This window comes from Vanacampus margaritifer, chromosome 19 (assembly GCF_051991255.1).
Source record: "Vanacampus margaritifer isolate UIUO_Vmar chromosome 19, RoL_Vmar_1.0, whole genome shotgun sequence".
Lineage (NCBI taxonomy): Eukaryota > Metazoa > Chordata > Actinopteri > Syngnathiformes > Syngnathidae > Vanacampus > Vanacampus margaritifer.
Window position 1 is genome coordinate 2400879 of NC_135450.1, and position 16423 is coordinate 2417301.

General features: G+C 40.6%; 1 protein-coding gene across 5 annotated transcripts in view; it reads right to left on the minus strand.

Annotated features, from left to right (window-relative positions):
- Positions 1-16423, minus strand: part of ddhd1b (DDHD domain containing 1b) — a 70816-nt gene that overhangs the window by 15637 nt on the left and 38756 nt on the right. Inside the window, exon 12 of one of the 5 annotated variants that reach the window (XM_077552169.1) lies at positions 12122-12341. The exons of the other annotated variants lie outside the window; for them this stretch is intronic. Coding sequence (XP_077408295.1) covers positions 12145-12341 — 197 coding nt within the window. The 3' untranslated portion in view covers positions 12122-12144. The remainder of the gene's footprint in view (positions 1-12121; positions 12342-16423) is intronic. 5 annotated transcript variants of the gene reach the window in all.

Consider the following 16423-nt stretch of genomic DNA (forward strand, 5'->3'; position numbering starts at 1 on the left):
TGTTTGTGAGATTTTGTTATGGGAAGAAGTACGAGAAGTGCCCTGAAAGTATATTTTGTCTAAAAAGAATGAACACAGGTGCAACTGAGAATGTTTTTGTAATCTGTTTTCGTCTCTTATATAACATATTTACTTATTCATGAGAGGAGGAGAAGGGGCGTTTACTTTCAAAACTCGATTCTTTAAAAGCTGGATTCCCCAAGGGAGGGGGCACATTGGGCACTCTTTAATTCCACCCTTTTACGTGATGTAAATTGTTGCCGGTGACCGGAGAATTCTCTGTTTAATAAATCATCCTTGCAAGGTGTTTTTTGTCTTACAAGAAATCTGTCTTCAAATTTTTGGAACACGCAAAAGAGTGTCACACCGCGGTGAGGGTGTCTTGTCATTTCCTGTTTTATTGTGAAAAGTCTGACTCCTCTCGTTTCAGGTCACTTGCCCTTCCTCGTGTGGTGTCTGTGTCAACCCTGATCCCTGATTGTTTCCACCTGTTCCCCATTACCCTCATGTGTTAAATAGTCTGCGTTTTCCCTGTCTTGTGCCGAAGTGTTTTCGTTTGAGCCACTGAAGCCTGCCATAGACCACAGCCTTGATATCCAATTGCCTTGTTGCCTTTATTTGCCTTGTCTCATGAGAGAACCTTTGTTTGTAATTTTGTATAGCTTAGTTTTGTTTAGTCATAGAGTGATTTTTGTTTTTGAAAGTAGTTGTGAACTTCCTCCCTTTTGGAGCGCTTTCAGTTAATGTTTGTATAGTCTTTATTTTTCCTCTCTCATTGAAGAGCTTTTGTTTTGTTAATTAAAAGCTGCTTTACCCTCCACCTCTTCCTCTGCGTCTGAGTCCAAAACAGCCTCGTTGTGTCAGAACACTTCGGCCAGCATGGACTCAGCAGAAAGAGAGCAATGGATCGCAGCTTTGCGGGCTCAGGATGCCCGTCTACGCAGACAGGAGGAGTTTCAGACCGCCATGGCAACGCAAATGACTGAGCTTTCAGCTCAGATTCCGGGTGCTCGAAGTCGCACCAATAGCCCTCCGGCCGAGCCAGAGACTCAAGCTACCTTGCCGATCCTACCCGTGCCATATACCGGATCAGGGATCAAGTTAGCCTCTCCTGAGCGATTCTCTGGAGAGCCAGGACAATGCAAGGCCTTTTTAACAGACTGTGACATTCATTTTGAGTACTCCCCCCAGGCTTTTCTCCCACAGATCGTTCAAGGGTGGCTTTCATGATCTCTCACCTGACTGGAAGAGCCAGAGCCTGGGCCACGGCAGAGTGGGCCCGCTGTTCCCCACTTTGCAGCTCCGCCCCGAAATTCCGAGCCGCTCTTCAGGGAGTCTTTGACCCAGCCTGTTCCGACCGAGACAAGGCCCGGCAGCTAAGCAGTCTGATCCAAGGAAGGGACTCCGTGAGTGACTATGCCATACGCTTCCGCACTCTTGCGGCAGAGAGTGGCTGGAACACCACGGCGCTCTACGACGTTTTTCTCAAGGGCCTGACAACGTCCATCCAGGAGCTTCTCATCGCAGTCGATCTTCCACCGGATTTGGACTCCCTCATCGTCCTGGCCATACGGACGGATCATCGGCTGCAGGAGGTGACGCAGAGCCGCGCTCGCCGGACCAGGACAATGGAGTCTTTCCCGCGCTTCTCAACATCAGGGGGGTCAGCTCCTCTCGGATCTCTGTCAGTTCAGCGCCAACCAGCTCCCGCGCAACCAGAGGAAGAGCCCATGCAACTGGGCAGAGCGCGGATCTCGCTGGAGGAGAGACGGCGTCGACAGCGGGAAGGGCTGTGTTTCTACTGCGGGAACCGAGATCACCTCGTGGTCGCCTGCCCAGCCAAAAGGACCCAAGAGGTGAGTCAAGTCACGACTCTGGCGGCGGCTCCACGCAGACTCACGTCAGTGAGGATCAACCATCACATCACTCCCACAGACCTCTATGCCCTGATAGATTCTGGGGCCGACGAGAGCCTAATTGACTGGGGGCTGGTGAGACATTTAGGAGCCAAGACTGAGCCGTTAATCAAGCCCATTAAGGCTAGGGCCCTGAATGGAAGTGAACTATTTATTATTACGCATATCACAGAACCCATCCAGCTCCAAGTCGGCAAACATAAGGAGCACCTAGTTTTTCACGTTTTTCAGTCTCCTTCACGGACCCTGGTCCTAGGACACCCTTGGTTGTGTGAACACAATCCCCATGTAGACTGGGTAACTGGCGAAGTTCTGGGATGGGGAAAGAATTGTGTGAGCCATGGGATTGGTTCACCAAACCGAGAAGTAGACATCACCACGGTTGATCACATTTCTGTCAAATCCTTCACAGACGCAGAATACCCGAATTTGAGTGCCGTGCCTCCATGCTACCATCACCTCCAGGAGATCTTCAGTAAGACCAAGGCCATGTCGCTCCCACCCCATCGTGCCTATGACTGTGCCATAGAACTGATTCCTGGTTCCACCATTCCCAAGGGACGCCTATATTCTGTTTCAGGACCAGAGAATGCGGCTCTTAGGGATTACATCGAAACTTCTCTGAAGGTTGGACTGATTCGTCCTTCCTCATCACCAGCGGGAGCAGGTTTCTTTTTTGTGGGGAAGAAAGATGGTTCCTTACGGCCATGTATAGACTATAGCCCCCTTAATGACATTACGATAAAGAACCGCTACCCTCTTCCTCTCATGTCCTCCGTCTTTGAAAATCTCCAACAACGATCTTTACTAAATTGGACTTGCGCAACGCCTACCACCTCATTAGGATCCGAGAGGGGGATGAGTGGAAGACAGGGTTCAATACACCTAGTGGCCATTATGAATACCTGGTCATGCCCTTCGGACTCACTAACGCTCCTGCAGTGTTCCAGGCCATGATCAATGACGTGTTGAGAGACTTTCTGGACCAGTTTGTATATGTTTATTTAGACGACATACTCATATACTCGACAGATCTAGCCACTCATCAGATCCATGTTTCCAAGGTTCTTCAAAGACTGCTGGAGCACAAACTGTATGTTAAGGCCGAGAAATGCGTCTTTCATGCTGGAACCGTCTCTTTTTTGGGTTTCGTCATAGCTCCAGGGAGGGTTCAGATGGACCCGGCTAAAACTAGGGCTGTGACGGAGTGGCCCACTCCTGTTAGCCGCAAGAAGGTTCAGCAGTTCCTCGGGTTCGCAAACTTCTACAGACGCTTCATCAGAGGGTTCAGCGCAATAGCTGCCCCTCTGCATGCCCTCACCTCCACTCTGGTGAGGTTCAGTTGGTCACCGGCGGCTGAAGCCGCTTTTGAAGAACTCAAGAAACGATTTGTCACAGCTCCGATCCTCATAGTACCAGATCCACAGCGGCAATTCATGGTGGAAGTGGATGCATCCAATGAGGGCATCGGAGCTGTCCTGTCTCAACGCGCAGAGAAGGATGGAAAGATGCACCCCTGCGCATTCTTTTCACGACGATTATCCAATGCCTAGCGGAACTATGACGTTGGGGACAAAGAGCTTCTGGCCGTCAAGCTTGCTCTGGAAGAGTGGAGGCACTGGCTTGAGGGGGCAAAGCATCCATTCGTGGTCTGGACCGATCACAAGAACCTGGAATATATACGCAAAGCCAAGAGACTCAACTCACGCCAGGCCCGATGGGCACTGTTCTTCAATCGGTTTTCCTTCTCTCTCACTTACAGGCCAGGGTCCCAAAACGTCAAACCCGACGCCCTGTCCCGTCTCTACGATCCTGAGCCTGTAACTAAGGAACCAGAGACCATCCTTTCGCCGGACTGTGTGATTGGAGCCGTGACATGGCCTATCGAGAGAGAAGTGAAACAAGCCAACGGGGAGGCAACCCCACCAAAAGGGTGCCCGGCGAATAGGCTATTTGTTCCAGAGCAGCTGCGCCCACAGGTGATCCATTGGGGTCACACCTCGCTTCTATCCTGTCATCCGGGAGTTCGACGGACAATTTACGCCATCTCCCGGCGTTTCTGGTGGCCTTCCATGGAGCCGGAGGTCCGGGAGTACATCGAGGCCTGCTCGGTATGTGCTCGAAACAAGACATCCACCAGATCGCGCATGGGTCTGCTACAGCCTCTTCCCATTCCTTCTCGACCATGGGCTGAAATTTCTCTGGATTTTGTCACGGGACTTCCTCTCTCCAAAGGAAAGACCACCGTTCTCACAGTAGTTGACCGATTTTCTAAGATGGTACGATTCTTAGCCTTGTCAAAGCTTCCCTCAGCCAAGGAAACGGCTGAGGTCATGATTAAACACGTTTTTCGAGTTTACGGGTTCCCTAGAGACATTGTGTCGGATCGGGGGCCCCAGTTTGTGTCACGCTTTTGGAAGGAATTTTGCCGCCTAATAGGCGCCAAAGCCAGCCTAACCTCAGGGTACCACCCTGAGGCTAACGGTCAGTCGGAACGTCTCAACCAGCAGCTGGAAACCGGTTTACGGTGCCTTGTATCTCAGAACCCGGCATCGTGGAGCAAACACCTGGTTTGGGTTGAGTTTGCCCATAACTCCCTGCCCACCTCTGCTACTGGACTCACCCCCTTCAAATGCGTTTTTGGATACGACCCTCCTTTTTTTCCTAACCTAGAGTCTGAGGCCTCTGTTCCCCCAGCCCATGCCTTGGTCCGTCGTTGCCATCGCGTCTGGGCAGCCGCTCGGCAGGTTCTGGAGCGCCAGAGGGACAGAGGCAAGCGAGCAGCGGATCGGAAAAGGAGACCTGCTCCAGTATACCAGCCAGGGAACAAAGTGTGGTTGTCAGCCAAACATCTGCATTTAAAGGTGCCATGCCAAAAGTTGGCGCCTCGGTTTGTGGGCCCATACCCCATCTCCAAGGTGATCAACCCGGCCGCGGTTCGTCTTCGCCTGCCTCGGTCCTTGCGGGTTCACCCAACGTTCCACGTAAGCCAAGTCAAGCCAGTCAAGGAGAGTTCTCTGGTTCCGGCTCCTACGCCCCCGCCGCCTCCTGTGATTGTGGATGGGGGGGCCCGTCTACAAAGTCAAGCGATTGCTGGCCGTCCGCAAGCGGGGCCGGGGCAGGCAGTTCTTGGTGGACTGGGAGGGGTATGGGCCCGAGGAAAGACAGTGGATACCTTCCCGCTTCATCATGGATGACTCTCTAATTGAAGACTTTTTTAGGGATCATCCTGACCAGCCTGGGCCGTCAAGAGTCGGCCTTAGGGGGAGGGGTACTGTCACACCGCGGTGAGGGTGTCTTGTCATTTCCTGTTTTATTGTGAAAAGTCTGACTCCTCTCGTTTCAGGTCACTTGCCCTTCCTCGTGTGGTGTCTGTGTCAACCCTGATCCCTGATTGTTTCCACCTGTTCCCCATTACCCTCATGTGTTAAATAGTCTGCGTTTTCCCTGTCTTGTGCCGAAGTGTTTTCGTTTGAGCCACTGAAGCCTGCCATAGACCACAGCCTTGATATCCAATTGCCTTGTTGCCTTTATTTGCCTTGTCTCATGAGAGAACCTTTGTTTGTAATTTTGTATAGCTTAGTTTTGTTTAATCATAGAGTGATTTTTGTTTTTGAAAGTAGTTGTGAACTTCCTCCCTTTTGGAGCGCTTTCAGTTAATGTTTGTATAGTCTTTATTTTTCCTCTCTCATTGAAGAGCTTTTGTTTTGTTAATTAAAAGCTGCTTTACCCTACACCTCTTCCTCTGCGTCTGAGTCCAAAACAGCCTCGTTGTGTCAAAAGAGGACATTATACTGAGCCTCTTTGAAATGGTGACCCCGATGCTGGAAAAACGACGTTTTTGTGAGCGGAGCGTTCATGGACGAATAAAATTCCAGGCCATATTAATTACGGTAAGTGGACACTTTATCCACGTTTTAGGGATTCTGTATGTCTGTGAGCGCTTCGGCTGGTATATTCGTCTTGCAAAATTATATTGGAGATGGAATTTATGTAAGAAAAATAGTGATAAATTTTGAAGTCGTTTGGTTGGACGCGAAGTCCCAGATTTCGGATTTTACCACGGTATTTGAACTGTACATGTACGTTGTGGTTGTTGGGCATTGCGCTGAAATGAAAACAGCCTTAAAATATATGTCGTTAGATTCTTGGATGGAATTAGGATGAAGATTATGGATCGCCCGCTGTTAGGAAATCGTAATAAATTCCTTGAATAATGGATTATTCTTCTCAGCGCAGATGAGGATTCTGCACAATTTAATCAAATAATTGTGAACAGACAGGCTGAAATGGGCGTACAAATTTGACAAAGTTACGCTATTAAGAAGCCGATAGACTGCTTCATGATTGACTTAAAGCAGTATTTACGTAACGTTACGATGTTTTTTGCACAATTGAATCAAATAATTGTGACAAACAGGCTGAAGCAGTATTTATTATGGAAAACACATGGCAGTCTCTTTATAATAAGGTCTGCTTCAAAGTTGGAAACAACGCTTCGCTGCAAAGGAGCCGATAGACTGCTTCGTGATTGATTTAAAGCAGTATTTGTTATTTTGAGAGGAGATCATGATATTTGTTGTGTGTGAATTGTATGTTTTGTATTTGGTAGAATAGTTGGACGTCATTGTTATTGTTTTACGGGGCGCAAAGAGCTATTTTGTCGACTAATATTAGTGTATTATAAGTGAGACGTCACTGCATTTATTATTATTTATATAACTTTAATATAATAATAACTACATAGGTTAATGTTTAATATAAATTACGGGTGCGCTTTTATTCTGAAGGACTGAATAGCTTGACCTAATAGTACTTCCGCTAGACGTAACTAAAGCTTCCAGGTTAAATAATCGGTGTTCAAAAATAGAGTAAAATATATTTAATATTGAACGATGGGACTTAAATTTATTGTGGAAAATGTTAGTCTATTCCAATAAGATCTGGAATTTGTTCGATGGTTTTAAAGGCGGCAGTTTAACTCTGTATTTCCGTAAACGCCGACCGCTGATTAGAAAAAGTATTAGAGCTATATGTATTTTTATATAGTGGAAAATCCCAGACGTAACTTTAAGAAAAGTGTATTAAATGATGATTAATGCTGAAATGTTGACTTTGGATGGTTTCGTAAAGACAGCTCGTATGATTTTGATGTGTTTAAATAAATAGCTTTATATTTTCTATTTTCTCGCTTTGCAAATAAAAACAGCTGTATAATACGAATTACGTAATAAAATAAATGAAACCGTTTAGTAGACGCTGAACGGGATAAATTGATTGGGACGGTAATAATACTAATAAAATGTCCAACGCTAAAACCGCGATCGTCAGTGTCTACGTTAAATAATTAAACGACATTACATAAATTGTTGACGTGACTGATTTTCTAAGCCCCTCATTTAAATCTCCTAACGACTAATGTTGAATACTTAATCTGGCCTCACAGCGCAAATACGTCATATTTAAAATTATGTTTAATAAAAAACGAACGAATATAACACGCACATAACATGGAGGTACAGTATTAAAATATTGCAAAGCTTTGATGCATATCTCACGCTTATTAAACATACATAACTGTAAAACTGAATGTATTGCTGTGATATTGGAATTTTAAATTAATGACGTGAGTCAGTTTGAAAATTGTAGTTGCCATGACTCTAGCTGACCGCCAGGTGTCACCCTTTTTCCAAATTAAAATTGCCAACAGCCTTATAAACCTTGCAAAGAGGTAATATTATGTTTTCTATAAAAAAGAAGATGTTAATTGTGTGATTGTTAATCTGCTTTTAAAGTTTAATGAGAAAATATATATTTAATTTTTTGGGATTGGTTTTTATATGAAATATTTCAGTCTCCACTCTCCGCATTTTAATAATAATGATAATAATAACTAAAAAACAAATAATTTGAATGGCAACTAATGTGGAATATTTTGTTATAAGTTGATTGTTTTTCCCTTATGATTTTTCTCGTACGCGAGAACATTATTTAACTTTGAATATCTTTTCAGAATTTGGTGTCAGCCATTATGAGAGGAAAACGACAAGTTCCTCATCTCCCGTCCGGGGGGTGAAATAATGTATTATTTGTATGAAAAAGGAGACTTTTCTCTCTTTGTTAATTACAATTTAACTCTTTCACTGCCAGACGTTTTCAGAAACGGGTTGTCCCCACTGCCAGCCGATTTAAGCATTTTGAGTGATCTTTCAAGGTCCACAGAAAATGTTGCGTTTGGACTATGGAAACACACATACTACCAAATGAAAGATTGGACTCTCAGCTTTCATCAGAAAAAAAAGTTTGTTTCTACCTTATTCCGTTCTTCAGTAATCAACAATAGAAAATGGTTACTTTCACCGAAATTCTCTCTTTTGAAACAAAAAACGGAGAAAAAGAGCTTTTTGTGAAACGATGTTATTTCATGCACTCTAGTGAATTGTACACTTCTTTTTGTCCATGAATGATGCCACAAACACCTAAATAGTGCTTTACTTCTGTAAAACGCTTTCACCAACAATGAAAAAGTGTTTTTTGATTGCAAAATACGTTTATTTCCATTCAACAGTGTAACAATTTGACAAAACAATTTCGCAAACTATTTACAAATGTGTGCAACTGTGGTACTACTTACAATTATGTGGATGTTTCAAATACAGTTTTTCCTTTTGTAACGCTCTCCTGCGTGCAAGGAGACGCCAGGACTCGCACAACAGTTTACTTTCACTTTCACATTGGTCCGTTTTGCGTGCAAACGTTACACTTTCTTGACGGCCTTTTTTTCCGGGGAATAAAAAGCAAGTAGCAGACTGTACACACTTCCTCCGATGAATATGCATTGGACTCAGGGCACTCTCCGTCGTCCGATCGAACGTCCGCCTGTGCGTGCTCGGTTGCGCTCCGCGTCAGCGGTTCCAATTTCGCCGTCAAGCTCGGATTCACCTTCATCATCATCGAGGATGATCACTGTCGTCATCAATGTACTATTTTAGCGTTGGTCGATGCCTTTCGTCTTGTAAGTGTAGAGCTGCTTGCAAACGCTCGCCATTGCCCGTTCCCTCCTCCATCTAGCTCCATCTAACGTCTTCTACTGCCGCGTCAATGCTTCTCAACCACGGAGTCACCACCCTCATCTTCATCATCGATGATGATCATCGTCGTCAACAATGTGCTTTTTCAGCAATGCTTTTGGTCTTTGAAAAAAACGTCTCGGGCGTGAGCTCCTCGCGACCGGCCGCCATTTTTCCTTTGTCTTCCATTCTCATCTCCTGCTCGACGCTCTAGCTCCGCCTCTACTGACGCCCACCCGATCTTGTCAAAAGAGAGTCATCGCTGCCCTCTAGGGGCCAAAAATAGTCATTAGGCACAACAGACAGACTTGAAAATTTCACCAGACATGCGGAAGGGTTTCCTCTACCCGTTTCAAAAAAAAAAAAAAAAATCATTGGATGACGTCTTTTGACGTCATTGGCAGTGAAGCGTAGGTTTTTACTTGACGTCTTTAAACGTCAGTGGCAGTGAAAGAGTTAAAAAGGAACTTTTCCCATGCTTATAAATAGAAAAATATTTTTTAATTTTTCCTGAATATATTTAACCTTTGAATTTCGACATTTGAAGTCCCATTTCAGAATTTGACGTCAGCTATGCGGGTGCCGGAGACTGGACAGACCATTCCATGGGGGAGCCATCTGGGAGAATCACATTTTTGACATAATTTGAGGCGATATGTAATTAAAAATAATCCCTGACTTGATGTTTGACCAAAAGCTGACAGGGCGGGCTGCGGCCTTCATTTCTTGAGAAATATTAATTGAAAACTACACACTTGCCAATTGTATTAGATTTGTAAATTTTTAGAGCAAAGCTGTCCTTTCTTATCTTAAGTATTATTTACGAAGGTATGCAAAACATATTAAATGAAATATTGTAAAACATAACAATATTGAATTATAATTGGCAATTATTTAATTGTAAACTTTTATTGTTTTGATTACTTTTTATTTTTATTTTTAATTAATTAATTACTTTTTATTTATTTTTATTTTTACATTTTTTAGTATTTTTTAAATTAAATTTTTTTTAAAAAAAATTATTTTTTATTGAAATAAAGGAGGATTTTGTTCTTCCGACTACTTACTGATATGTTATTACCTAATACTGTTGGGGCAGATTTTAATGTTTCAGTCGAGTGAGGTTCATTGGTCGGGGTCATTATTTCAAAATAAGGTCAACTGGCACGGGGTGGACCGATGCAAGCAGGACACAGGTAGCATCAAAACCAGAAGCTGCTGACAGCAAAGAGACCGCAGCTGCTACCACCAGCAGAGGGGGCGTGATGCGGCCATCATCAAAAATATCTGGCCTTTTCCCCTAATCAGAACTACCTGCCGCCACCTGCTGGGCATGAACAGCACTACCTACCGCCACCTGATGAACAGTAGAGGTTCCTGGCGCCACCTGGTGGAAAGTTTCCACAATGACTGTGCCGTGATATACAAATGTGATAAATGAAAAACTGCTCCAATGCACACAGTGCTCTGCACGAACTTCCTTACATGCATTCCTGCGCCCAGAGCTGACCTGAGGATCCTATGGGAGAGGACTTCTCAATAAAAACTACTCTACTACGCTGGTGACTCCGCCCCCACCAACAATGTTTGCTTGAAATAGTAATCTCAGACCATATGATGTGATATCTGACTGTTTACACTGCACTCTATATTTTTGACAGACATAAAGTGATGACATACATACAGTGAAACATTACGTAAATAGAACGAACTGATTGGCAACACTCTATACACACAGATTTATTATATTTGATTTGATCTGATTTGTTTATCTCTGTCTATTTTAAAACAGTCAGCTGGTGGGACAAACATCAACAAAGGAAACTAGCAAGCTTAATAATGACATGTTAAAACTAAGGGTAACTTTATGTATTAATAATAATTGCTACAATATTTCTATTTTTATAGTACAAAAGATAATACTGGTAAATTTCGTGTGGTTGCGGAAATTGAAAATCCACTTTTATGAATAAGGATAGGATATAAAATTTATTTCAATCTTAATTATATTTTCCGTTATTTGACGCTTGTTAAATTTGGTCTTCTAATATTTTCCCAAATTCTCTTTTGAAATTTAAACAATTGCTTGGGACGCATTGTCGAATTTACTGGTTAAATTTAAAAAATTTCCCCTCTTTTTAAAGCAAAAATTTATTTACTCTGCAGTTCTACTTTTATTATCAGTCTGAAAATTCTCTAAATCGATCTTTTTCAGATGGGGGAAGTATTGGTCGGTCTGGGTATATCGTCGCGAAGGACACAAACAGTCCATGTTGAATTAAATAAATATAGAATTATAAGTTAGTCTTAATGTGATAATTATCCGTGAGAATGAATGAAATTTACAGGAGGACAATTGGTGATTGGACTTTTGACCATGGAGGAGAGTAAGTTTTGGCAGAGACGGCGAAAATAAGGTGAATATGTTCCATTTCTATCTCTCCCTGGGGCCCTGGGGTCAGATGTTATTTTTTGATTTTATTTGTTGGCGAAAGTTGCATTTATTTAATGGCTGGAAGCACATTCATGCCATATCTATAACAGTAAATATTATGGTAAAACATTCCAATAATCATTACATTTTGTAAACAAAATTGGCCTCGTCAGATTTGAATTGGCTATAAGATTTTCATTGTTGCATTAATGAATGTGCTTAGGTCATTAAAGTCAGCCAAAGGCTGGATTCTAATTGAACGTCACAACAAACAGAACTTTTCCACAGGACAGGCCTACAGAACTTCACTAACATTTACTAACTCCAAACTAATAAAACTACCAGATGCTCTTTCAAAAAAGGGATGTGAATATGTATGTTTATTAGTGACTAAATGAAAATGTTCTGCACCCAGATGAGGTGATGGAAAGGTCGATATGGTCCAGTCCACAGGGGGAACCTGGTTCCACATCTTGCCTATCAGACCTGCCGGGTCCGCCTTCTACTCAACCCCCACCAACAGTAGCCACCTGACGAACCAACTGAGAAACCAGTCAGCTGCTTTCAGGAACCACCTGACGAGCCAAATGGAACACCATTCAACTGATTCCAGTGTCCACCTGACGAGATGAGGACATCCCTCAATGGAGATAGGAGGAACGTGTCCCTTTTCCGGGCATTCCACAAAGAATGAGTCACACCTTGGGAAAACAAATCCCGGTGATCAATCCCTGCATCTCTGGCAGTTGATGTGGGTTCTAAAAGAGCTGAAGGATCCATCCATCCATCCATCCATCCATTTCCTTGACCGCTTGTCCTCACAAGGATTGTGAGGGTACTGGAGCCTATCCCAACAGGCTTCGGGCAGTAGGCGGGGTGCAACCTGAACGGGTTGCCAGCCAATCGCAGAGCTGAAGGACTCTGTTTAAAAAACAAAAAAACAAACAAACGCAAGAACGAAAATAGAACTGACAAACGTCCTTCACATTCAACAAAAACTTCCATCGCTCAAAACGACAACAAGTCTTCAATCGTGTCTTCAAACAAGTCTTCAATTGCGTACATAATGACACTCTTTCTCATACTGACTGTCATGCCAATTTGCTATTTTCTTTTAATGAATCACATTGTTTTTGACATATGACTGACCTCCTCTCCTGCTAAAAAAGAACGTTTTCATTTTCTCTTATTTTACTGTTGCACCTGCCATTGCAACGATGAAGATCCTGCTGGAATCCCTTGGTAAAAATGTTTAAATGTTTAGTTATTGGGCTTTATATAGCCTAAAGGGAGGACTGTTATACATTATTAACATTTTTAATTCTTTATTTCATATATTAACCATGTTGAAATGTTTTATAGATGTGAAGTAGGTAAAATAGTGTTTGAACTCAGTATAATTTGACCTTAAACTAAGCCGGTACACATTGTTTGGTCTAGAAGTTCCTTCTCAGTGTTCTGTGCGAAAACACATTCTTTCGTGAGAGAGAGCGCGCACTCCCACAACTCTACTACATTAGGAGCTGTCCAGTTCAACTTGTTTGTGAGATTTTGTTATGGGAAGAAGTACGAGAAGTGCCCTGAAAGTATATTTTGTCTAAAAAGAATGAACACAGGTGCAACTGAGAATTCTGTTTTTGTAATCTGTTTTCGTCTCTTATATAACATATTTACTTATTCATGAGAGGAGGAGAAGGGGCGTTTACTTTCAAAACTCGATTCTTTAAAAGCTGGATTCCCCAAGGGAGGGGGCACATTGGGCACTCTTTAATTCCACCTTTTTACGTGATGTAAATTGTTGCCGGTGACCGGAGATTTCTCTGTTTAATAAATCATCCTTGCAAGGTGTTTTTTTTCTTACAAGAAATCTGTCTTCAAATTTTTGGAACACGCAAAAGAGGACATTATACTGAGCCTCTTTCAAGACTTAAAAACCCAAATAAGAAGGAATTTACCTTCTTTTCCGCTGTGCACCGGTCTTTTTCAAGAACTTATTTTTTTCTTACAAATAACTCTATTTCTGATCAAACTGTTACAAAAATACATCCTATTATTATTAGCGACCATGCACCAGTCTCCCTTTCCCTACAAGTTGATTATACCTTTAAACCACCCCCGACATGGCGTTTTAACATCTCACTGCTAAACGATGCAGAGTTTGAGAAAATTATAAGAAAAGAGTGGGCAGACTTTTGGGGAATAAATGACTCTCCAGACTTATCTCCATCTCTTCTCTGGGAAGCTGGGAAAGCAGTAATTAGAGTTAAAATTATATCATATTCATCTTATAAAAAGAAACAGGATCAAAAATTACAAAAAGACTTGGAAGATAAAATTAAACAACTGACGGATGAGTACGCAATAAACCCAAATAACCAAATATGGACTGACTTACAAAATACAAAAATACAGTTAGACGATATGCTATCTAAAAAGACAGAGTTTATAATACAACAATTGAGATACAACAACTTTGAATATAATAACAAATCAGGTAAATTTCTTGCAAACCAACTTCAACGCAATCGGGAAAAATCTCTAACAATAACGGCTATTAAAGGGACAACTGGTGAATGCACACAATCACCAGAATAAATTAATCACATTTTTTATAACTATTATCGCAACCTATACTCAGAAGCTAACAAGCCTAACCCTGAGCATATTGAGGCATTCCTCAGTAGCTTAAATATACCTCAGTTAACTATTGAATATAAAGATATGTTAGATGCGCCACTTACTATAAACGAGTTGTACAGTGCTCTAGATTGTATGCCTAATGGCAGAGCACCTGTTATCCGGCTATATTTTTTAAGCGCTTCTGGTTAATGCTTGCTCTACTATTCTTAAGAGTAGTAACATAAATTAAAACTAATGGTTACATACGCACACATGAATACAGCTGCAATTAAACTTTTATTATAGCTAGAAAAAGACCCCACACTTCCATCAAGTTACCGTCCGATTTCACTAATTAACACTGATATTAAAATTATCACTAAGGCTTTCGCATCTAGACTAGAAACAGTAATCTCGACAATCATTCATAGTGACCAAACAGGCTTTATTAAAGATTGTCACTCTACTAATAATATTAGGAGGCTCTTTAACCTTATTAGCATGTCACAGCGGCATGATAAAAAGGCAGTTATTATATCATTGGATGCAGAAAAAGCTTTCGACAAAGTTAACTGGTCCTTCCTCTTTGCTGTTTTAAATAAATTTGGCTTTGGGAAGTCATTTATTCACTGGGTGTCAGTATTATATGATTCTCCTAAAGCTAGTTACTACTAATGGGATTATATCTCAGAGTTTTACTCTACAGAGAGGCACAAGACAGGGATGCCCACTGTCCCCTTTATTATTTGCAATATTTATTGAGCTGCTTGCATTAGCTATACACCAGGAAAGAAGGATTCAAGGAATTCACTCTGGGGTAACAGAACACAAAATTAATCTATATGCCGATGATATTTTACTTTATTTAGAAAAGCCTGCTATTTCGTTAGGGGAAGTATTTAACTTAATAACTAAATTCTCCCATTTATCAGATTATTCTATTAACTGGACAAAATCAACATTACTACCTATTACAGAAAATTCATGGAACCCTGCAAGCCAGGACCCACACTACTCAATTCCTATAGGTAATTCAAAATACTTAGGCATAAAAATCTCACCTAAATTAACTGATTTAATTCATTTAAACTTTACTCCACTTCTGGATAGCATTTATAGTGACTTGAATTTTTTATTTTTTATTTTTTTTTAGGAAAACATACCATCCCAGAGAAAAAAAATGGATGGATCGCTGTTATATTTTTGTTTCGCAAATAAATGTTTTAGATATTAGTTCAATTATTGTTATTATTATTTTTTTTAATATACAAATGTTTGAACACAGAGTGTAGGCCTACTGTATTCAAATATGAGATACAGTATGTGAGAAAATCGGAGAAAAGTGCATGTTTAAAGTGTGTGGTGAGGTATTTTACAGCCTTACAACATATATATTAAATGAAAAACACATTAAGAAAATATACTGTGCTGTATAATAAAAAACATTTTAATGGAAAATATGAATGTAAATGAAAAAAGAACAAAAAAGTATTTTTAATAAACTAAAAATCATACCATACATATATATATATATATATATATATACACATATACATATACATATACATATATATACACATATACATATACATATATATATATACATATACATATATACATATATATATACATATACATACATACATATACATACATATATATATAAACATATATACATATACATACATACATATATAAACATATATACATATACATACATACATATATAAACATATATACATATACATACATATATACATACATATATACATATACATACATATACATATACATACATATACATATACATATATATACATATACATTCATATACATATACATATACATATATACATATACATATACATGTATATACATATACATATATATATACATACACATATATATACATACACATATATATACATACATGTACATATATATACATACATATACATATATACATATACATATACATATACAGATATATATATATATATATATATATATAAAATTATTAAAAATAATATATAAAATTAACAGGAAAATAAAAATAATTTTTCTTCGCAGACTTCCATTATCACGATAAATGAGGGAACACGGTAGTTCCCAAACAATTTAAGCATGCTGTGGTGCAACCCCTGTTCAAGAAACCTGGGCTTGATCAAGGTGTGCTGTCAAATTCTAAACCAATTTCCAAGCTGCCTTTTATTTAAAACATTCTAGAAAAAGTTATATCACACAGTGGAAATCTTTCTTGGATGAACATAAATTCATGGAGGTTTTTCAGGTCTTAAGATGACGAAGCATTCCATATGGTGGAACACAGTATTTGCTCATTTGCAGCACCAGGGGTCTATTTCACTAAGAAACTGTAATCCATG